We start from the raw sequence: 24,092 nt of genomic DNA, 5'->3' as shown, positions 1-24,092 counted from the left end.
TCCCCTTTGCACATGTCTGTTGAAGGAAATATTCTCAAATAATTAAATCTTGATCTTGCTGCAGCCCTTCCTAAATCCTGTTAGGACTGAGTAGGGTGGAGATTGTAAGTTCCAAGACCTGGTTCTGTCATTCCAAGTATCTCTACTGTATCAATTCTAAAATCAATCATGATTCAAAGAACTTCCTGTTCTATGTTTAAGCATAGGTCAAAGTCCTTTCCATTGTTCAGCAAAAGGTTTCTGTCCTAAAGTAATCTTAAGTAGGGAGGAGAAGGACCCTCCCATGCCAAGGGGGTTCACATTCCAATAGACTATCAGTAGGAAATTTTTCAAGTATGAAATTTCCCAATGGTGAAATTTCCAACATTTATAAGTCTAAGAAATTTTAAGGTTTACACTAGTATATCTAATTTTGACTCTAAGTTCAAATCTATTTGTTCCTGTAAGTGCCAGGTATTGGATACATTGACTGTCAGATTATTAATATAAGAAGCAGTTTGAATTTCTTATGTGATAGCTGTAGCTGTTGTGGTGCAAACATCTTAACTAGAGAAACTATAGTTGTGATAAGATCAATGCCCCTCTTGGCATGTATCAATTCATATTGGCTCTGTTGGATCATGTATGCACCCTGGGAATTATAACAAGGGGTAGACATATTTACCAGGATGAGAATGTGGGCTGGTTGTTGGACTATAAGTATTTTCTGCCATTGAGCCTGGGAAAGGACAATTAGAAAGAGTACAATTGATACAATCATAGAAGAAGGAGAATTCACCAAAAGTAATATTTATGTTACCAATCAAGTACATGAATGGGGAGAGAAAACAGGGGAGGAAATATTGAGCCAGGATGATGTCAAGGGAGTTAGAGCCATAAGGGAAACCCATAGATATCCGTGTGTGGAGTTTTTATACTGTATGGTAGGCAAAAAATATCCTTGGGGGTTGTAATATTGAATGGATGCATTAGTTGTGGAGCGAGGCAAGGTCCAATCAAAGAAGGATCCATGAGGACAGTTTGGAACATGAAGGCCACATGGGGGAGTATAAATACTCTGGTAAAAAACAAAGGAGATAATGATATTTTGGCAGGGGATACAACAAAAGGTTGTTCCACCAGGGTGTAGGAATTGTTCAAGCCTTCATTCAGCTCTGTCTGGGAGATGGATGGAGCATGGAGAACATTCCAGAAGTAACCATTAGGGACTTATTCATTGACAAAATGTAGAGGCTTATCAGGGCCCCACTGTTCACAACCAGGTTATAAAGTGAGACTAAAACAAATGATGGGAATTTTGGTTTGTGCCGAAAATTAAAGTTTCCTTGAACAGGTCGTTCAAGGGGCATAGCAAGGTGAAGATAGGATACATTGGACATGGAGTGGGGTGGGCAAAGGTGTGAATTTTAAAACTATTCCACCCTAATCAGACCATAGTTTAGAAGATCTGGTTTAGTTTTTCCTGATCAATAACAATAGAGATACTTGGACTAACAGAATCAGGTCTTGGGAACCCTACATTTCTCCACCCTCCTTAGTTTAACAAGATTAGGAAGGTCTGCACCAAACTCAAGATTTAATTATCTGATGCAATGGCCTTCAACAAACATGTGCAGAAAAAGCAAACAGACCCCTGGGCTGTCCTAAGTCAAATTAAGCTATTATTTGTACAAATGAGACGCAGGATAGCGTAAAACCTTCTATATAAGGCACATTACTTCCTCTCTCTTCCTCTTTTCCTGGAGAGGAGACTCTGGCTGGTAGTGTGCTAGGCATTCTGACATCTTGGAGTGGTGGCAGTTATTTTGTCTGGGTTTGGCGGTGAGTTTGCCCTGGAGCTAATTCAGGTTCAAGCATCTTGGCTTAGCCCTTTCTTTTTTGGAGATCAATCTGACTCTTCCCTCCTTCACTCTCCAAAACCTTATCTCCTAATCCTCCCACCCAGTGTTAGCCAGGCAGGGGGAGAAAACCTCCTTTCCTTCTTCCTTCTCCTTAATCTCCTCCACTGTCAATTAAATCACCATAAAATTTCCAACTGACTTGGATGTTTCATTTAGGATTTTATAAATAAAATCCTTTGTGACCAAAAATAATTATTACATTCAGTCTCAACCATAATTTTAACCTTTAGAAAGAAAAGTCCCAAGTGACTGTCTGTACAAACAGAGGATTAGGCATGTAAGCCCAGTATGTGTCAGCAGAAATACTAGGGGGTGCAGATAAAAGGACTAACATAGAATATGATCAGGAGGTGGAAATCCTTGCTTGTGCACTTTCTTCTGCTTGGGCTGCTAGTCTCTTAATTTGTCCCTAAGTAGGAAGAACAGTGTTGTTGTTTTGGCACAGTGTCTTTGAATCTGTATCTTCTTAAGCTTATAGGTCAGTCTCCTCATCGCCTTCCTTCTTGCCTTCCTGCTCGGATGCATCATATGGCATGTTGTTGGGCTGGGAGTGGTGGCATGGATGCGTAAGTCTTTCTGGAATCCAAATAGGTGCTGGAGTACCTGGAGGAAATACACAAACCCTCATTCCCAGAAGAGGACTGGGGCTGAAAGTTGCCAACAATTAGTAACAATATCTTTCCAAATTACCTTTTGTCTGGGGATTTGAGTGGATCTATGTTTGTTGATTCTTGATTGTCCTTGTTGGTCCAAATTGAGGAAATTGATTAAAAATAGAGCATGTGCTAATGCACAGCCTGGTGTAAATTGATAAGGCAAATTTTTAAATCTTTTTAGTTCATTGTATAATGTAAGTTGGGCTCTTTCTATTATAGCTTGAACTTGAGGATTAGATGAAATTCCTGTCTTTTGAGTTATTTTGAATTGTGAAGTGAAATTAGCAAGAGCTTTGAACAAATATGCTGGGTCATTAAACTGAAATGCAGAGAGTAAATGAGAGATAACATGCTTCACCTGAATGGATAGAAGCAAAAATTAGATTAGAAAAAGTATCCACAGATACATGAATGAAAGAGGAATGTCCACTTGGGGGATAATGTGTAACATCCATTTGCCATAGATGGTTAGGAAGGAGGCCTTTGGGATTAATTATAATAGAAAGTAGACTAGGCGGTGTGGGTAAGCACAATGGTCAGGATTTGACAATAGATCTGGCTTGTTCTTTAGTTAATTTGATTTGTAATTATAAAGATTGGGCATTTTGATGGAATAATTTATGTGATTTTTAGGTTTCTTGGAATGGTGAAAGGGTCATGACAGTAAGTAAATCTGCAATACTATTTCCTTCTGTTAATGGTCACGGTAAATTGGAGTGAGAACAAATGTGCATGATAGCAAAGGAGATTTGACTATTAATAGAAAGGGATTGTAGAGTGGAAAAAAGTTGGTAGAGATCAGGGGGAAGTCTTGATTTTATTAAGGCTGTTTCAATATGCAAAGCTGTATGGTATGTTCATCTGCTCTCTGTAAAAATGTTAAGGGATGTGAATGGGTATAAGGTTAGGACATGAATAACTGAATACAGTTCCACCTTTTGAGGAGATGAAAATGACATGGGAATGGTAAGGTATATTCTGGGTTGGGATGTGAATGACTGATTTCCCAGTTGAGGATCCACATATAAAGACAGTTGTGACTTGTGGAATAGGGGAGCTTAGAACCTTTTTTGGAAAGCATATAGCATGTTGAGAGGCAAACTATATTAGAGAATTGGAGAGGAAGTTATGGCCAATTTGTCCAGGAAAGCTAGTAAGGGTGATTTGCCAAGGCATAGAAAATTCATATAAGGAAATTATATGTCCCTTAGAAAAGGGAAGGATAATATTTGTAGGTTCTCTATCAAAACCCTGTAGAGTTCACTGTCTTCCTTTGGCAATAAAGGATGACACCATGTCGATAAATATAATAAATATAGAAAGGGATTTGGAGGGAGTATGTGCTAAATTGATCTATTCAAGTGGCCAACTTTTTGCCAGCAGATTCTGACTTCTGGTGTTAGAATTCTAGATGAATTTGGATTTGGGTCTCCTGTTAGGAGTGAGAAAAGGAGACTAAGGTCAGAAGTAGATGATTTTAAGGATGGATGTATCCAATTAATATCCCCTAATAATTTTTGATAATCATTAAATGTTTTGAGATGATCTAAGCGAATGGTTAATTTTTGTGGCCAGACAGGAGAAATCTTTTAGGTCTGTTATAATAAGGTGGTAATTTTTAGGAATGGCTGTAGGAGTTGGAATACCCAATTGAGGGAATCCCATGATTATCATGAATTTAATAAATTCTCTAAGATCTTGGAGAAGCCTCCACTTCCCTGATTTCTTTTTTTATAGTAAAAATGGGAGTGTTCCAGGGAGAGGTGGAATGTTCTTTGTCCTGCTTCTAGTTGTTCTTTAACTAATATTTCAACTACAGTTAGCTTCTCTCTAGTGAGGGGCCATTGATCTACCCATATAGGTGTAGTGGTTTTCCAAATGATTTTTTTTCAGCTATACATGAGGGAGGAGCTGTAATCAGTGGCCTAGGAGGAGGCTGAATGAGTTGAGACAATTCATGCTATTGGGGAATGCCTATATACAGGGAAAGATAATAAATCACATCCCCAAAGATTTAAAGGCAAATTCAGGATGACATAAGGTGTCATCCAGAGTCCATATGATAAGACCATGAAAGAGCGTGAGTACTCTGTTTGGGAATTGTGACTCATCCTACTCCTGCTATTGTGCCTGAGGAATTTCTGAGAGGCCAATCAGATAGCCATTGGGAGGAGGAAATAACTGAGGCCTTGGCTCCCATGTCTATTAAACCATCAAAGGCTCTTCCTTCTAAAAGGATTGTAAGCATGGGTCTTTCTTTTCGTAATTCTGACATCCAATAGGCATCAGAAGAGCCAAAGTTGTTATTTCCTCTGGGCTGGTTAGATTTAGAGTTCCCAATGTTTAAAAATGGCATTAAGATTAATTGAGCACATTGGGTACCAGGGTCATTGGTGATATCATGAACAAGAGATTGAACCAAAATTAGGACTTCTCCAGAAAAGTCAGGATCAATTACTCCAGGATAAATCAAAAGACCTTTATAACTGGAGGATGAACTCTCTAATAATAAGCCTAAATGATAATCAGGTCGAGGTACAAAGACCCTGGTTTTTATTCTTTGAGGGGGATCCCCTGCAGGGAGAGTGTGGTTTCTATGCAATATAAATCTAATCTCATGCTTCCTGGAGTGGCTCATTGTAGTTGGGTTACAGTGAAGTGAGCAACAAAGCTCTGAGTTGTTGATAGGGCAGGTGCTGGCCCTGTTGGAAGTTTCCCGAAATATGTTGGCCAATAATACCAATATGGGAACAGCATGAATTAGCCCAATGTAATTAATACTCTTTTGCACTTTGGACAAGGTGTTTTTGGTCTAACCATGGCATTAAACTGTGGTTTAAACTTTTGTTTTGTGAATTTACATTCATTAGCAAAGTGGACAATTTTGCCACAATTAAAACAATGACCTTTTCTAACAGCAAATACTCCTGATTATTGGAAGGTGGCTACAAAAGCTGCACCTTGCATATGCAAGGGCCTGATATCAGAACACATTTTTATAAAGTCTGTGAATTTTAGATTTCTCTACCCTATTTAGTCTAACAAAAACAGGAATGTCTACACCCATACTTAAGGATTAAGTATTTAGGAGGATGGCCTATGACAGACATGTGCTAGCAAATGACATATCATAAACAAATGACAGACCCCTGGGTTGTCCTAAGTCAAGTTTAAGCTACCATTGGTACATATGAGATGCAGGAAAGTGATGTAAAAACCGTCTATATATTTCACATCACTTCCTCTCTCTGGCCTCTTTCCGTGGAGAGGTGGCTCCGGCAGCAGCTTGCTGAGTGTTTCAGCATCTTGGAGTGAAGAAAGCTATTGTCCAGGGTTGGCAGTGAGTTTTCCTTGATACTATACTGGGAGCCTAGTTCAGGTGAGGCATGTTCACTGAGCTCTCTTGGAGTTTAGGCTGATTCTTTTCTCCTTTACCTTCCAAACACTATCCTCTTGGGAAAGCCTCTAATCTTCTTCAAAGACCTCATGACAGAGGTCTATGAACTCCCCCTGGCAAAAGCCAGGCAGGAGAAATCCTATTTATTTTCTCTCTCTCTCTCTCTCTCTCTCTCTCTCTCTCTCTCTCTCTCTCTCTCTCTCTCTCTCTCTCTCTCTCTGTTTCTCCTCTCTCCTCTCTCTCTCTCTCCCCTCTCTCCTCTCTCTCTCTCTTTCTCCTTAATTCCTTCCCTTTATGTTAATTAAAATCACCATAAATTTCCAACTGACTTGGATATTTTATTTGGGATTTTCTCTGGCAACCAAATTAATTTATATTAAGTCACAACCCTAAAATTACCTTTACAAGTCCTCCAAAGTAGATTGATGTCTAAAAGGTTGAATAGTATTTTGACATGTTTTATTGGCATTTTCATAAGCTAATTGTTTTACTACTAAATTTGATGCTTCAGGATCTTGGAATAATCTGTTAACAGATTATAAGAGGAGAGATACAAAATCATCATAAAGTTGCTCAGTGCTTTGCCTGACTTTGCCAAGTTCCATATTTTTTAAGGTGGATGGTAGCAGTTTTCTCCAGGCTTGGGTAGCTATAATATTTATCTGTTGATAGGCCTAACCCATTAGCATATCAAGAGAAATTCCATTCTGAGCCCGCGCTTCTACTGGCCTGAGCCTTTGCTTTTTCATGATACTCAGATTTCCAAAGTAAATAGTCTCCTCCAGATAAGCAGGCTTTGGCTATGGCATGCCAGGCTTCATGGGTCATGGCTTCATTAGCCAAGGAATCTATTAAGGCTAATGTGAAAGGGGCAACAGGGCCATACTGTGAGGTGGGTGTTTTTTTTTTTTTAACACTTTTAAGGTTTTAAAAGGAATAGAAACATGCTGGCGATGTAAGTTTCCAGCCTGAACATTTTCAACAACAGGAATTGCCATGAGTCCCATAGAGGGATGTGGTATTTCCTGATCTATTTGTCTTAAGGCATGCTGACATGGCAAGCTATTTTCAATAAAAATAGAAGCATTTGAAGAAGTAGGTGATAAGGGATTTAAAGAAGGGCTCCTTTCTGCTTGTCTTTTTAGCAACTGACATAATATAACTATGGGATCGGGTCATCTTTAATTATTTCAGCTGTGACTTCTACTCAGACTTCTGTTGAGATATTTGTAGTGGATGATTGAGGAACTGGGTGTTGTAAAGGTGGAGGAGGAGGGGAAAGATTAACCCAAGAGTCCAGGGGGAGGGGAGGATAAAGTTTATTCCAGACTCTCAGTCAGGTCTGATTAGGAGCCATTTCTTCTAACCCAGCCTGATAATTAGATAAAAGAGCTTCTGGCTGCAGGGGAATCGTAACTTGATGAATTACTAAATCAGGGCACAACTGGGATGTGGGATTTAAAGAAAGCCTCTTTGGGAGAGCGACTATTATATTGGGTTTTTTCTCATTTTCCTCCTTGGATTTATTTGACTCTAAATTCAGCTTTGATTTTGCGCAACAGTGCACCAGCTCAAGTGATTCACGAATAAACCCCCAATGAGAAAAGATATCTACAGGTACTACAGAAGGTCCTTCTAAACTATGATGATTTTGTAGAAATCTACCTACTCTCTCCCAATTCTCAATATCAAAAGAACCTTCAAGGGGAAATCAGGGGCACATAGATGATACATGATGTAAAAATTTCTGTATGCAAGTCAGAGAAACCTTAGCTCCATGAGTGCTTAACATATTAGTAATGACCTCAGCAAAAAGCTGTTGGTCATGTGAAACCAAATGCACCATTTTTACTTCTGATGTCCTCCCTTGATAGGGGTAAGTCCCTTACCTGAGATTTTTTGTTTCCTTGATGCACATGCTCCACAAAAGGTTTAATGTCACTTCAGGTCCCTGTCCAAGGCACCAAAATGTAAGATTCCTTGCAGGGGTGCAGAACTGGGACCAGGCATTCCTCAGGTAAGGGTGAGGGAAAATGAGAGACCACATAAAAAGATTGAAGTCGGAAGGACCTCATCTACTGGTGGTAGAATGAGTGTGTTTTAATTCAAGCTGGTAACATCTTTTAAAGGCAAGAACTACAAACAGTAAAACAATCCTTAGAGAAGCATCAATGAGGTATAGCAGATAAAGTTCTAAGGTCACTTGGGTTCATGGAAGTCTAATAATAAATAACATGTTATTGCAAAATGTTTTTATTATGTTAAGAATAAAGGTGAAGGAGATGGCACTTATACCTAATCTAGACAGACTCTGAATAGATTTCTATATATGATAATTATTTTGATATTGCATCCAACTGAATAGAAATCATATACTTTTTTATCTTTTAATTTTTGCTTTGTAGGCATTTTTGGGAAAATCTTATAAAGGAAATAGTGTTAATTACAATTGATTTTTATAGAGCAGAGACATTTTACCCTTACTCCTCTTTAGAGCTAGATGCCATGAATTGATGAATTAAGGTATTTGAGAACAGGGTTAGAATTTTTAAAAACTGAAGTATTTAATTATACATGTTATAAAGAAAAAGATAACTCCTTGTTTCCACTTTTAATCTTGGTTGCATTAGTTTTGTTTGTACACGCAGTTTTATATTTAGTATAATAAAAATTACCCATTTTACACCTAATAATGCTATCTATTTCTTATTTGGTCATAAAATTTTCCTTTATCAATAAATTGATCTGAAAGCTAAACTATTCTGTCCCCTTAATTTGTTGATGGGATCACACTTTAAGCTAAATCATTTGCCCATTTGGACCTAATCTTGGAGAGCTTATGATATGGTAAATTATCTCATTTTGAGCAAGCTGAGAGGTCAGTGTGAATGTCTGTGATTTCTGTTATGAATAGTATAAGAGAAAAAATTATGAGACTGGTGCTAAGTAAATTTTATTCATTCTAAGGTAGTAGGGGGAGAAGGTGAAAAAATAGGAGAGATATACTTTCCTCATGGTTCCAATTAGCTTGATATTCTGTAGCCAAAATTAGGGTGCTCCAGCCACGCTCACAGGGAAGTCTAGCCAGCAATCAAACTAAAAGAGATAACCTTGGATATCTGATCTTGCCTCAGTTTATCAAAACTTTCCTCTGCCCACTAACTCACAAATCACATGTCAGGAGCCAACTGTGGCTTTCTGTATTGCCTGAGCTGCCCAGGAGAAGAGAGCAGAAGGCATCACCTTGTCATTGTCTCATGACTTCAACTCTATTGCTGCCTTTTTCTGCCTGCCATTCTATCCTCACTTAATGGATTCCATCATGCTGTCCTTGTTTCTGAGTCAACTTCAGGCTCATGCCTGTATGCTCCCCCAGAAAAGGGGTATGTAAATTTCCTTCACATAATAGCAAGACTGGAGCTGCATGTGAATATCTTTTCACAAAGCTTGTGAAATAATTGTATATAACTAAAATAATTGTTTCTAGAAAGATACTTGATGGTAATGGGATTTTAGTAGGTCAGGGTGTGGGAAGGCCAATAGCATAAAGCTTACAGGACACCAAATGCTATTAAACAGGGTTTATTTAAGACGAGGGAAGGAAGGAAAGGGAATTGGGATGATCTATCTAAAGAATATAAGTGAACCTCCCATCAATTTTAGTTTGGTAGCTTCAGAGAGATGTCCATTGTCAGTTACCTATCTACCTAAGAGTCCCAGTTCCTATAATAAAATACACTTCACTAACCCAAATCCCACCTTAGATGGTGATAGAGGTAGTAAGGTTGGAAGGTAAGCAGGAACAGGGAACAAAGGGAAGGTCTCACTAACAGATAGCTTTTGGTGTCTCAAACTGCACTGTAGGAATATCTTCCAGTTGGTATCAACAAGATACAGAGAAACAGGTAGTCGGTAAGATGGATTACAAGGAAAGCCACCATATAGAGAAAAGCTAGTTCACCAGGTCCACCATAGGAGACTAGATAAACTCAACTTTCTGCTTATCTGTCTGTTAGAAGAAATAGAGTCCTGTCACTTCTCCAGAATTCTGTAGCATTCCTGCTTCTACATTTCCACCATCACCTCCTGCTCATTTCCTTATACCACTTGTATTCTTAAGGTTTCTCCCCAGTGTGAATTCTCTGATGATGAGCAAGTTGAGAGCTCTGACTGAATGTCTTTCCACACTGCTTGCATTCATAAGGTCTCTTCCCAGTGTGGACTCTCTGATGTACAAGAAGACTGGAGTTATTCATGAATGCTTTTCCACATTGATTGCATTTATAAGGTTTCTCCCCAGTGTGGATTCGTTGATGTACAGCAAGACTGGAGGTATTTGTGAATGTCTTTCCACACTGCTTACATTCATAAGGTTTCTCCCCAGTGTGGACTCTCTGATGAACAACAAGACTGGAGGTATTTGTGAATGTCTTTCCACATTGCTTACATTCATAAGGTTTCTCCCCAGTGTGGACTCTCTGATGTACAGCAAGATTGGAGGTATTTCTGAATGTCTTTCCACACTGCTTACATTCATAAGGTTTTTCCCCAGTGTGGACTCTCTGATGCACAGCAAGACTGGAGTTATTTGTGAATGTCTTTCCACACTGTTTACATTCATAGGGTTTCTCCCCAGTGTGAATTCGCTGATGTACAGTAAGTTTGAAGCTCTGTCTGAATGTCTTTCCACACTGCTTGCATTCATAAGGTTTCTCCCCAGTGTGGACTCGCTGATGTACAGCAAAATAAGATCTTGAACTGAATGTCTTTCCACACTGCTTGCATTCATAAGGTTTCTCCCCAGTGTGGACTCGCTGATGTACAGCAAAATAGGATCTTGAACTTAATGTCTTTCCACACTGTTTGCATTCATAAAGTTTCTCCCCAGTGTGGACTCTCTGATGTATAGCAAGATGGAATCTTTGAATGAATGTCTTTCCACACTGTTTGCATTCATATGGTTTCTCCCCAGAGTGGATTCGCTGATGTACAGTAAGTTTGAAGCTCTGTCTGAACATCTTTCCACATTGATTGCATTTATAAGGTTTCTCCCCAGTGTGGATTCGCTGATGAATTGCAAGACTGGAGTTATTTATGAATGTCTTTCCACACTGCTTACATTCATAAGGTTTCTCCCCAGTGTGGACTCTCTGATGTACAGCAAGATGGGATCTCTGACTGAATGTCTTTCCACACTGCTTGCATTCATAAGGTTTCTCCCCAGTGTGGACTCTCTGATGTACAGTAAGTTTGAAGCTCTGTCTGAACGTCTTTCCACACTGCTTACATTCATAAGGTTTCTCCCCAGTGTGGACTCTCTGATGTACAGCAAGATGGAATCTTTGACTGAATGCCTTTCCACATTGCTTACATTCATAAGGTTTCTCCCCAGTATGGATTCTCTGATGTACAGTAAATTTGAAGCTCTGTCTGAAAGTCTTTCCACATTGATTGCATTCATAGGGTTTCTCCCCAGTGTGGATTCGCTGATGTACAGCAAGACTAGAGTTATTTATGAATGTCTTTCCACATTGATTGCATTCATAAGGTTTCTTCCCAGTATGGATTCGCTGATGTACAGCGAGGCTAGAGTTATTTATGAATGCCTTTCCACACTGATTGCATTCATAAGGTTTCTCCCCAGTATGGATTCGCTGATGTACAGCAAGACTGGAGTTATTTATGAATGCCTTTTCACATTGATTGCATTTATAACGTTTCTCCCCACTGTGGACTCTCTGATGTACAGTAAGTTTGAAGCTCTGCCCGAAACTCTTTCCACACTGCTTGCATTCATAAGGTCTCTTTCCAGTGTGGATTCTCTGATGATTAACAAGATTGGAGCTGTGTCTGAAAGTCTTTCTACATTGATTGCATTCATGAGGTTTCTCCCCAGTATGGATTTGCTGATGTACAGCAAGACTGGAGTCATTTATGAATGCCTTTCCACATTGTTTGCATTCATAAGGTCTCTTACCAGTGTGGATGTTTTGATGTCCATAAAGACTGTCCCTGTGCCTAAAAGACTTTTCAAAATGATTGCTTTCACTAGATTTTTCCTCAGTGTGCATTCTTTGATGATCAATATGAGATGAATTTTGAGGTACAACAGAGAATTCTCTGAAAACAAAGTTATCAGGACCATCACACATGAATCTTTGTAAGTCCATTTCTTCCACGGGAAGGCTCACCTCTGTTGGATTCACTTTCATTTTAGGTCTGATCACTCCTTCTAAAAGAAACAGAACAGTAAAACATATAGTGACATATACACATATATAGAACTATGTCTCATTTCCTCTGTTGTTAGAACATAAACCACTTTATATCCTATTTCCTCAGGTAAGAAGAAAAGTCTATCAACTTAAAGGGCCACAGTCCATCCTTTGAAAATGCCATTATATCAAAGCTAAACAACAATTTAAATAACAAAGAGCCTCCCATGTTATCTCACTGGCTCTTCATAACAAATGTGGGATTTTGGAAAGACTAGCTTTATTACATCCCTAACTCAGACCATGACCTCAGAAAAGCTGGATGAGTGACTTGACCTGAAGTCCGGGCTGCTGAGACCAAATCTTGTGGCTAAGCATGTTCTGTCCATAGTACCAGACAATTCACTTTCAATCTTTCTGCTTTTTTTTCCATTATCTATATATTCAATCCTCTCTTCATAGGTATGACACCACTAGGTGCATGTAGATTAAATATTCCTATTATTTCATCATCTAGCTTCTCTTTAAGCATCATGTAATTCCCTTCATGATTGCTTTTGACCTCATTTTTTCTTCAAGTGTCTGAGATCAGATAAAGAAATTGCATTTATCCAAGGCATGAAAGATTTTGGTCTCTTCTCTACTCCTTGAGAGTAGCCATTACTTTCCTTTAAATACCTCTTTTCACTAAAATAAAATCCTTCTACTGAATACAGTTTAAACAAAAACATGGCATTTTCAATGTTTAAATATATGTCAGGCCCAAACTCTACCAGAATTCTGGCATTCTTTCTCTCTCCTGGAAGGCAAATGCATGCTCTGGTCTCAGCTGGGTTACTGTCTCTCTCTTGCCCTTATTTCTCAGCAGTCAACAGTAACTCCATTGGTACTAGAGCAGACCCAATCCTTAAGATCCCAGAGGGTTCTCTCTAGGCTCTCATCTCCCTAAAGTGAGGTGCTGTGATCACCTGATTGTCCAAGAACAGGACAAAGACTGAGCCACAAAGACCAGGAAAGGGCCTGGAGCTGATGATTTAGGGAAAACTTAGGCTTGGATCTCTTCCAAGTAAGGGAGAAGTCTTCATTCCTCCTCATGGGTTGCAGGTCAATGGAAAGAAGGAAAATCAGGAAATAAGCTGCCTGGCTCTACTCTACATTGAGGTTCCCTGATCTCAGCTGGGTCCTCACCATGGCAAGTGTAGGAATAAGTGTAAATGGAGAGGTGAAATGGAACACAGGAGAAGAGATGGTTGATCAGGATGGAGAGGCAGAATGCACAGAGGGATGCTGGGCAAGTCTCAAAGGCCCCAAAGGGAGTTGATTCCTGAACCCTGAAAGTGTGAAGGAGGATCCTGAGCTCTGATTTAGGAAATCTCATCTCATTGAAGAGCCTGAAGTATCCCAAATAGACTATTGTGACTCTGGTGTTAATCAATGGTCCTAATGTTCATCTTAAGAAACTTTGATTGTCAGGCAAGACATTTGAGATTGACCCAAGCAGGATTTATCCTAAGATGGCAATCTGTGTTTCTGACCAGAAGAACCATCTATCTCTGTTCCCTCTCAAGACTCAAGACTAAATTTATACTTAGGAATTTAGTTTAAGCAAAATATTGTTTTGGGGAAAAGGAAGAGTTGCTTTTAGACTGGTCTCGGCCTGTGACCACAGATGAGGACTCAAGATCAGTCTGTATAGATTAGCTTAAGGATCTCATGAATCCCACTTTCCTAAACCTTTCCTTTACTTGTCACAATAATAAACCACTGTTAATTTATAGTGAACGCAGTCAAATAAGTCTTTGGAATATATGAAAGAGATAGAGAGTGATAGAGTTCAAATAGGGTGTCAGTTCTAAGAGACTGATTAAGTCAAACCTGAGGTCAGCTATCATTACTGACACCTGGACAGGGTCTATAAACAGAAAGGACATCTAGGGGTGCCAGGCATTTCACTACGCCCTAGCAAAATGTCAATCTTTACCACATAGTTCTCTCTTATCTGAATACTGGATGCTTCTCTACCTGTACTGAGGTTCCATCACAGGGACATCCCTCTTTGAGACCTTCTGGCTAAGAAGGAAGTCAACCCTGCTAAGATTCAAACTCTATCCAGTTTAGCTTAAAATAACATCATCTATAAGGGTTTTATTTCTCATTTTACACAAGGCAATCCTATGACATCTCTCTCAAGGATTCCCTTTGCCATCCACCACAGCAGCCTTCCAAACCTTTCCCTGTTCTCCAGCTCTCCCTTGTGGCATCCTCCCAGTCCCTGCCTCACCTTCTGAGCTGAGAACTTGGACTCACATTTCACTGAACAACAGCTGAACCTCTCTGCACAGTTTAACCTCCACATCTCACCCAGCTCAGCTGTCTCCTTTTCCTTTTTGGCCTCAAGATCAGAAGAAAAGGTCATTCTTCTGCTAAAGGAAATCCCTTTCCATGAGCAAAGACTCCCATCCCATCCCTCATCTAAGCCTGACTATTCCTCCCTCCAGTGCCCCTGTTGGTCTTTCATCTTCAGCCTCTTCCACACTAATGAGGTAATGACTCTCTTCCTCTGGGAACAAATAAACCATTTCTCCCCAGTTCTTCAAACACTCTCACTTAGCCTCTTCATCCTGATGAGATACTGTCCAACAATGATTCTTGGGGTAAGGGCTAAACTGCTACTGATGGCAATTTACAGTGAGTTGTGCCAGTGTTTTTTCCTTGTTTTCTCTGCTATACTTTACCTAAGAATCCTGAGTCTGCCTCTCCTGAAGCCCCAGGCCACTTCCCCCCTTAGATCTCTCTAGAGCCTGTTCCTTCCCTTCAGAGCCTGTTCTCTAGTGATTGGCTGCCCTAGAGCTGGGAACTAGAGGGCTTCTATAGAACTGTCAGCATGCTGCTATCTGCTCTGGTAGAGGGTGAGCTCAATGAGGGCAGGGGATTGTCTATGGCAGCTATTTATGGCCCCTGTAACTTAGCCCAGGACCCATAACAGAGCCAGCACTCCTATATGTTTCTGGATACTAAAGAGTTCAGAGGGGTTAAGCTTAGCCCTTTTGGGACCTGTAGGAGACTTCCAGGCCCTTCAATCCCAAACACTGACTTCTTAGAGGGTCACAGACTGATCCCATGAAGGAAGCAGATAGGAAATGCTGTCTAAAAGTCTCTTATAGATGAGGAAACTGAGGTTCAGGGGCTCAGTGACTTGTCCAGAAAGGCCCTGCTAAAATCTCTCAAAAAGAATTCAAAGTTGCATCCTTCTGCCCCCAAATCTAGCCCTGGCTTTACCAAGAGAACACAGAAGCCTCTGGTCACCTTGGCTCTCCCAAACCTCTTTTCCCTTCCCTTACCTGGGCAGTAGTGCCTTAGGCCTTCTTTCTCCAGCATCCATGGAGCTTCCATCTGCTCCAAATAAGAGATCATGTCTTGTGGGGGAGCTGGAAGCCCTGAGCAAGGGAGAATCAGTCAGGGAGGAGGATGGAGAGAAGCTCATCACTGAGTTCTCTTTAAGGAAAGGTTGGGGAGTCCAATGACACCACCCGGAGACTATCCATGGGGTTCCCACAGGAGTCTGCCCTCATACCTCAGTGTCTGTAATGCAGGAGCCCAATGTAAGATGAGCTTGTTACCCTGCTGGGGGACCTGGAATGAGCAATAGCTGCCCTTCTCCCCATCCTGTTCTGGTCCATTCTGGCAGAAACTTTTAACCTCCCACACTGGGTCCAAGAGTCAGTGTTCTGGGTCAATCTGAAGCCCCAGACCCAGGGATCTCAAGGAATCAGATTTTTTCCCATCATCCTGCCTGCTTCTCCCTCCCTAACACCATTCTGATTTTCCTGGACTGTTTTCTTGGGGAGTCTCTGCCTCCTCTCCTGGGGAAAATCAACAGTACTCCTTGGGCCTATGCTGTCTCTCAGCCAGTCCACCCAACCTGACAATCACAGAGGAGGGCAAGCAGGGCCTGCAGGAGGCTTACTGGGACTCCTGGAGTACTCTCCACAGCATTTAGTGTGGGGAGGGGAGGAAGGAGAAGGTGGGGGAACCAATCTGGAACCAGAATGCTAGGTTCTAGGGCATTTTCTTCAGAGAAGGCTGGACTCAGTCCATAGTTTTCCATATCCAGAAATGAGAGACAGCAAGGGGGGGGGGGAACAGGGCCCTGGGATAAAAGGCAGGAAGGCCTCAGTTTACATTTTGCCACAAACAGTTCCTATTCAGGTGCCTCAGAACAAGCTACTTAATCCAATTTTATTTCCACATCTATAAAATGGGGGTAATCTTGTCACTGAATTAGGAAGATGAAGGTGAGGAAGAAGTGCCATAATATTACAGAGAAAACCTTTGGCAGAACTCTGAGGCAAGAGCAGGTTATTATAAACACTCCATCCCTTCCCTTCCTTGCTCACTGGTTCTGCTGGAGGCTTAGGAGGGAAGACTAAGGACAAATCTGATCTCCTAGGTAAAACCTAGTGTGAGCTATGCATTTATGCTGGTTAAAGAGAAAAAGATCCCCAATAGAAGATTTATTCTATAGGAGAGGAAGGTAGGAGAAAAACCCTCCTGAACAGTTTTCCCAGATGGGTTTGGGAGACCCAATTCCAGGCCAGGGAGAGGCAAGATGGAATCAGCTCTGAGATTATTTCCACATCTGAGATTCTCCAACACATATTTGATTTCAGACTTCAGGAACACCAAATGGAACCCCCAAGGTCCCATTACACAATGCAAAGTCCTTTTAAAGGAGAATAGTTGAACTTAGGCTCTGGGACTCTGGGAACAGCCCTCATCCCTTCTTCATGACTGTAAGCTGCTGCCAACCCTGCCTGCTGCTGAGGGCAAGATTCCCTTGGATGGTTGACTCAGGCACCAGGAAGAGGGCTCCTTACCCACAGAGAGCAGGTTCCGGGCATTCTCCACCATCACCTCCTTGTACAGCTCCTTCTGGGGAGGGGACAAGAGGCGCCACTCCTCCCAAGTGAAGTCCACAGACACATCCTTGAATGTCACCTCCTCCTAGAGCAGCCCAGGTCAGAGCAGAGGGCTGAAAGCCACATCACCATGAAGAGCCCACCTCTGGTCAGTTACAGAAGGAAACTGACCCACAGAGAAGGGAGGGGCCCAAAGGTCCCACCCTTTGTCAGTGTCAGAGCCAGCACTAGAAGCTGAGTCTTTAAGAGCCCAATATAAGTTTGGGGAAAGTAGCTCTATGATACTGCTGAAGGAAGCCAAGAAGATTCTACTGTGTGAAGGGAAGGCCCCAGGAGTGGGATGTAGCTGTCAGTCATGTGTCTGCTGCCCTGTTGCTGTGTCCCAGTGCAGCTAGCATCAGTGTGAGAATCATCAATATGCCAGAGTCCGAGCCAGGGAGGGTGGAGCTGGAGAATGTAAAAGGCAGGAGAGGGAAGGAGATTTATGAGAAAGAACACTATCCAAATTGAGAGGAAAAACTGTGGGAGTAGAAACACAGAAGAAAAACAACTGCTCAATTACATGGATCCATGATGGGGATATGATTGGAGATGTAGACTCTAAATAATCACCCTAGTGCAAACACCAACAACATGGAAAGAAGTTTTGATCAAGAACATATGTAAACCACAATCGAATTCCGCATTGACTACAGGAAGGGGTGATGGGAGGGGAGGGAAAGAATATGATTCTTGTAACCAAGGGAAAATGTTCTAAATTGACTAATTAAATAAAAAATTTTAAATGCCTGGAACTAGACACAGCCAGATCACATGGTGGATAAAAGTGCCAGATTTGGAGTCAGGAAGACCTGGGTTCAAATGTGACCTCAATCATTTCCTAGCTGTGTCATTCTGGGTAAGTCACTTAACTCTGATTGCCTAGCCCTCATCACTCATCTATCTTAGAACTGATTCTAAGATGGAAGGTAAGGTTTGAAGAAAAAAAATTAAAAACAGCCTTTTTCATTTGGGGCCAGTTAGAGAACCAGAACTATAGACAAAAGGTCTTGGGTTCAAATATGACCTCTTACACTTCCTACCTAAATGACTGTAGGTAAGTCACTTACCCCCAGTTGCCTACCTTTTAGCCATCTTTTGCCTCACAACAGATACCATCAATTCTAAGACAGACATTAAAGAATTTTTTTCGAGTCTGTAGCTGAAGGAATCCAGGAGGCCAGGCTCCCTAAATCCAAGAATACATACTGGGGAGGAATGAATAAGAAGACAAGAAAGAGGGCTTTGGACACCCAACAGAATGTTTTGTATTTGATCCTGGAGGGAATAGGGAACCACTGGGGTTTAAGGAATAGGGGAGTGACATGATCAGAACTGAGCTGTAGGAAATTGACTCTGGTGGGAGGATGGAGGAGGCCTTGGAGTAGGAAGGGCCTTCTGGGAGACAGACCCAGCAGCAGGTTGTCTTAATTGTCCAAAAGGGAGGTAATGTGGGCCTCCCCCAGGATGATGGCAGTGACACAGGACAGAAGGGATTGGAGAGATGCTGCAAAGGTGAAAATGACTGGTCCTGGTGCCATATTGGATATGTGGGTAAGGGTCAGTGAGGAGTCAAGGGGGGCTCCTTGGTTTTGAGCCTCAGGGACCAGGAGGATACAGTTATAGAAAAGGTGGGGGTTCTGTCTAGGTGAGAGAGAACAATGTGTTTTTCTTATCACCAGTCCTTTGGGATTGTTTTACAACCCTGAATTACTGAGAACAGCAAAGTCAATTACAGCTTCTGACCACACAATGTTGCTGTTATCCTAAAAAATGTTCTCCTGCTTCTGATCATACTTTGCATCAGTTCACAGAAGTCTTCCCAGGTTTCTCTGAAATGATCTTGTCTGTTATTCCTCAGAGCCAACCAGATTACACTATAATCACACACCACAACTAGTTTGGCCATTCCCCAATTAATGAGTGTCCCTCCATTTCTAATTCTTTGTCACCACAATAAGATCTATTATAAATATATTTGTATAAATACGTTCTTTACCTCTCTTGGGGATCTCTCTGGGATACATGCTTAGATTAAATGGTATGCACAGTTTGAAAGTCTTTTGGCTCTCCCAAAACAGTCAATCAATGGACAACAATTCTACCAACAATGCATGAGTGTCCCAGCATTCATACATCTCTGAATTGATCATTTTCTTTTTCTGGCACAATGGCCAGACATGGGAGGGTACCTCAAAAGTGTTTTACTTTGCAGTTCAAGGACACAAATGCTTAGCTGAACTCTAGATAGAATTGCCAAAAGGAATGGAAAAGTTTGATTAATTAAACCAGAGACAACTTCTGCACAGAATCTTAACCTCTGTTTGTCTCAGTTTCCTCCACTGTGAAATAATGAGAATAAGAACACTGAACCCAGAGCATTATTACACAGATTGCTGAAAGCTGATTTTGAGAACATGAAGCACTCCAGTCTGTCTGCATCCCATTGTTTGCCACTGAGCCTGATGCCTCTGTGACAAGGCCAGGATGTCTCCCTCAAGACCTCCCTAACCCTATTTGCACAGAAACTCCCAGGCCTTCCAGAAACTCAGCTCTTCTCTCCAGCCTGTCCAACCAGGGAAGGACTAGACCAGGGAGGAACTCTACATAACAGAGAAGGAATGTAGCCATCTGCTGGCTCTGGTACAAACGGCTCTGCTCAAGAACACGGGAAGCTCCTCTTCTGAGAAAAAGGCCCCATTTATTTGTGGGGGCCCTTCCTGGGCTCCCCCCAAACTCCTCAGACTCCCTCTGGGTCAGGGAGCTCAGCAGCAGCCCAGTGGGGGGGGGGTCACACTCTAGAGTGGATACAAAAGCCACAGGGGAGCTCTCTGGGCCTCCCCAGCTGCCTGACTCTGGCTGTCCCTGGCAAGGACCTGACCATTCCCACCACAGGCTCCCCTGGCATAGGCTGACCTTCCAGGCCTTCCTCTCCCCTCACACCTCCCTCCTCCTCCTCCTCCTCTGACCCAGGGACACTGGCCTCCTGGCTGATCCTTGGCCAGGACTTTCCCTGGCCTGATTCTGGGTCTCTCCAGAGGCTGTCTGTCCCCCTGCAGGGAATGTCCTCCCTCCTGCCTCTGGCCGCAGAGTTTCCTTCCAGTCCCAGCTGAATCCTCCCCTGGGGAAACAGTGACCTCCCAGAAGCTGAGAGCCTCCCTCCCAGGGGCCTTCCTCCCTCCCTCCCTTCCCCCCCCCCCCCAGCTGGTTTGGACACGGCTGCTGAGGGCTCTCCTCGGTCAGACTGGGGGGGCCTGGAGGGCGGCCGATGGCTTCTCCCTTCCTTTGGGCTGAGCAGTGCCCGGTACACACCAGGGTGTTCCTCCACACTGGCTCAGCTGGGCTAAGAATGGGGGACAGGAAGGAGCTGGAGGGACCCCGGAAGACTCGAGGACTTGAGGCAGAAGCCAGGGAGCAGCCCGGGGGACAATGTCTTCCCTGAGGACCCCACAGAGCAGGGGACACCCTCGGGCTCTGCTCCAGACCAGACTCCAGAGGGAACAGGGGAGAAGCAGCAGAGAAGAGGCTGGGAGGGAGGCAGGCAAGCAGAGAGAGCCAAGACAGGATCCCCAGACAGGGAAGGACAAGGAGTCAAGGGTCGTCCTGGGCCCTCACCTGTGATGGGAGAAATCCGGCCTGGGAGGCAGCGCCTGGGGGAGCTCTGGGGCTCTGAGGGGCCCCCGGGCCAAGGAATCCCTGCCAAAGGCCAGGAGAGAGCCAGGAAGGGCTGCTCCTCCTGCCTGGGATGGGGGGACAGAAAGGGCCCAGCAGGAAGGAGGGAGCAGCTTCCCAGCCCATCTTGGCTCAGAGCCAGGGAAGGGCCTCCTGGCTGAGGGGCTCCCATCTGGGCCTGGAATGCACTTACCTGGCCTGGCAGTCTGTCCCTCTCCAAGGCCATCCCTGGCACTCCAGGCTCCCTGTAGAGGCAGCAAAGGAGCCCCAGTCAGTCCCTCTGGGGAGCAGCCTCCATCTTTTCCCAGCCTCGTCTCCCCACTCAGGCTGCTGCTCCCCACCTTCCCCCCACTTTCTGGCCCCTCAATGGAGCTCCAGACAAAGCTCTTCCCAGCAGGCCTCCCTTGGCCCAGGGAATGTCTGACTTCTCTGGTCTTCTGAGCAGCAGGAGCTGGCCTGGAGCCCCTCCCAGGGCCCTCCCTGCCCTCTTTCCCAGTGTAGAAAAGCCCATCTTCCTCACTGCCTTTGGGCTCCCTCTCTGGGCCAGTTGCTCCTGGTGGGAGCTGAGCAGAAAGCTGCCTGGATCTCCCTCCCAACTCGGGATCTGGCTCAGCCCCATCCCTCCTGGGGCCGGCCCTGGGCCTCTGCACCCTGAGCTGGGCAGGGAGAAGGGACCCAGAGGGGCCCAGGGTTTCCCTTCTCTTCCCAGGCCAGAGGCTGCCCCACAGGTATCTCCACAGGGTGAGGGGCCCCAGGAGTCCCCCAGGGCCAGGCCTGCCCTCAGGGGACCAGCCCAAGGGCCAGGGGGCCAAAGAGGGGCCCCCGGAAAGGGCTTTGGCTCCTGGGAGGCCCCCGGGGCAGGAAGGCAGAGTTCAGGGATCCTCCCTGAGGGCCTGGTCTGAGTGTAGCACAGAGGACTCTCTGAGTAGGAGCTGGAGGTCAGGACACCTGGGTCAGGAATCCCTAAGCCCCTGGAATGGGCTGTCTCAACCCCTATGACCATCCCCAACTTCTATACTCCACCCTAGAGCTGGGAATTCCCTCTTGGCCACCCCCACCAGGCTGGGCAGGAGAGAGCCCCACTTCCCCTGCATCACCTCTCCTTTCCTCCCCCACATCCATAGGGACACTCCTCCCCCCCTCCCCGGTCTAGATACAGCCTCAGGAAGGTGGGGGCAACAGAGAGCTCCAGGGGGAGAGTAGGCCCCAATGGAGGGGGAGATAAGGGAATGTGAGGGAATGCTATCTGGGCTTCTAGGAGGGGTTTTGAACCATCTCAGGAGAATTGGGCAGGTGAGGGGGTCAGTGTGTGGGGGGGGGGAGGGCAAGTACTGGGGTAATACAGAAAGAGAAAGAGGGGGAGGGGCAGAACCAGGAACAGGGCCTGGATGTGACCAAGAGGCCAAGGTAGGTCAAATCTGACAAGAAACAGGCCTAAGCCAAAGCCCTGTTCTCAGGGGGAGGGGGAGGGGCTGCAAGAGATCCCCCTGGGAGCTCTCCCATCCCAGAATTCCTCAAGTGCCTACTGGAGGTCCCCTTGGGCTGGAGGAGGGTCATGGGGGTTCCAGTGCTCCAAGGGGAGATCTTCCAGACAAGAAGCCCTTTCAGGGGGCCAGGCCAGGCTCAAGGTTCAAAGACCAAAGGGGGAACTGCCAAGAGCACAGGAAGGGTTTGAGGCCACACTGGAACCCAGGCCCTCACCACTGCAGGCCTCTAACTGTGCCCAGTGGCCCAGTTGGGGCTCCCTTGGCCAGAGGGCAGCCCTCCCTGTGGGGAAGGCCCTCCTCCTCTCCTCAGCCCCCCTCCCTCACTGCAGGGCCTTCCTGGTGCTCTGCTGGCCTCCTGAGGTCCCTTCCCCTTCCTACCAGCCTCCATTCAGCTCCTGAGGTGATTTTCCTCTGGCCCAGGCTCTCCTCATACTGCCATCCAATCTCCCATGATGCTTTTTGGCACCCCCCAGCCCTAATGGTCCCATCCCCCTCCTCTCTGCCACACCCTCTGCCCTGGGCCACACCAGCCTTCTGGGGGTCCATGAACAGCACCTATAGCTCCTGGCCAGGAGCACCTTCTCTGGCTGTACCCCAAAGCAACTGACAGGCTCTTCCTCACCAGCTTGGACCACTGCCCTCCCTGGATTCTCTACAGTTCAAAGGTCAATTTCCCCTTCTCCAGGGAGCCCTCCTGAACTCCTGTTCCCTCTCTGCCTTCTTTCTGGTTATAATTGCCTGTTTAGTCAGTGTAAAAGGGAATGTTTAATCCCTTGTTCTAACTTAACTGGGGAAAGAGCTGGCTGACTCAGTGGGCAGAAAGCCAGGCCCAAAGAAGAGGTTCTGTTACCCTGGAGACCAGCCCACAGGAAAAGGAAATGGAAACTGCTCTCAGAGAGGAAGTGATATAAGAAGGGCAGTTAGACATCAGGGGGGAGGGGAGGGGCTCTCCCTCTAACCTTTCCTGAGAGCAGGTGCTGCTGCTGGCTCTGGCTGGGGACAGTTTGGCTGCTGGAGAATCCCAGGGAAGGAGAGTGTGAGGGTGGGCAGCTGTCCCATGTTTAGGGAGTGAGTTAGAATAGAGAGACCAATAGTGTATGTCCAGCCTGCCTAGTGAGGCTGAAGAGCTATTAGTGAGACTGTCTCAAAGGGCAGTTTTTAGGTGGTTTATAGGTTGATATAAGAAGTTTGGGGTAGGTTTTAGGCAGCTCTAAGATAGATCCTTGAATCTCTTTCCTTCTTTCCTATTTTTTCTCCATTAAAACAAAGCTTTGTTAACCTTCTCTCCTAGCTTTGTCCAGCTCCTAATTTTAACCCCTACAGCAGAATAGAGGGTGCTTGGGGTGACTGAAGCAGAGGCTGCTCTAGGGGCTGGAGCACTGCCTGGTGAATTGATCCCAAGTATGAAACAGTGACCAACAATGTGGAGTTTATTAAACAAACTGCAACTTGGCCTCGGCCCTCTAAGATGGCTCCAGAGCTGTTAGTGGGGCTTGCATACAGGAGTGGAAGGGGGAGTGCACAGGAATTCCTGGGGTTGGGGTCCTTATCAGTTCCTAGCACATTCTAGGGTGTGGCAACTGGTTCTTTATTAACTTGACTGCAGGGGCTCTAGGGGCAAGGGGGTCAGGGAAGGGAGAAAATAGGTTCCAGAGCTGGTCCTTCAGGGGGAAGAGGTGGCGAGGGAGCAGGAGTTTGGCCTGGGTTCTTACAGCCTGGTAAAACTGCATCTGGTACTGGCCCCCTGGACACCCCCTCCAGGCAGGACACAGGAAAGAAGAACCCTAAGAGGAAGCAGGAAAAAGA

General features: G+C 44.5%; 2 protein-coding genes across 5 annotated transcripts in view; both read right to left on the bottom strand.

The window, feature by feature from the left end:
• The window catches only part of LOC100619697 (zinc finger protein 420-like), a 380,349-nt gene that overhangs the window by 155,640 nt on the left and 200,617 nt on the right, over window positions 1-24,092 (bottom strand). The window lies entirely within an intron of this gene.
• On the bottom strand, window positions 8,891-23,157 carry LOC130453514 (zinc finger protein 420-like). 4 transcript variants are annotated; one of them, XM_056812708.1, is made up of 5 exons: window positions 22,909-23,156; window positions 20,993-21,044; window positions 17,047-17,173; window positions 15,511-15,606; window positions 8,891-12,186 (listed from the first exon to the last, which is right to left on the bottom strand). In XM_056812708.1, the coding sequence occupies exons 2-5, from the start codon at window positions 21,023-21,025 to the stop codon at window positions 10,070-10,072; spliced, it is 2,373 nt and encodes a 790-aa protein (XP_056668686.1). In that variant the 5' UTR covers window positions 21,026-21,044; window positions 22,909-23,156; the 3' UTR covers window positions 8,891-10,069. The 4 variants fall into 4 exon arrangements, with proteins under 4 accessions (XP_056668686.1, XP_007477698.3, XP_056668690.1 ...); XM_007477636.3 differs by lacking the exon at window positions 22,909-23,156 and adding an exon at window positions 22,665-22,728; XM_056812712.1 differs by lacking the exons at window positions 15,511-15,606; window positions 17,047-17,173 and having other exon boundaries at window positions 22,665-23,157.

This window comes from Monodelphis domestica, chromosome 1 (assembly GCF_027887165.1).
Source record: "Monodelphis domestica isolate mMonDom1 chromosome 1, mMonDom1.pri, whole genome shotgun sequence".
Classification (NCBI taxonomy): domain Eukaryota; kingdom Metazoa; phylum Chordata; class Mammalia; order Didelphimorphia; family Didelphidae; genus Monodelphis; species Monodelphis domestica.
This window is presented reverse-complemented; position numbering and strand designations above follow the sequence as displayed.

Bases quoted from the DNA above. Each gene is read 5' to 3' on its own strand.
- LOC130453514 (XM_007477636.3), bottom strand. From the start codon at position 22,717: ATGAGGAGAGCCTGGGCCAGAGGAAAATCACCTCAGGAGCTGAATGGA. The intron at 17,174-20,992 runs GTAAGTGCATTC...GGGCTGCTCTAG, and splicing joins GGGACAGACTGCCAGGCCAG to GAGGAGGTGACATTCAAGGA. The intron at 15,607-17,046 runs GTAAGGAGCCCT...TCCCTTGCTCAG, and splicing joins CCGGAACCTGCTCTCTGTGG to GGCTTCCAGCTCCCCCACAA.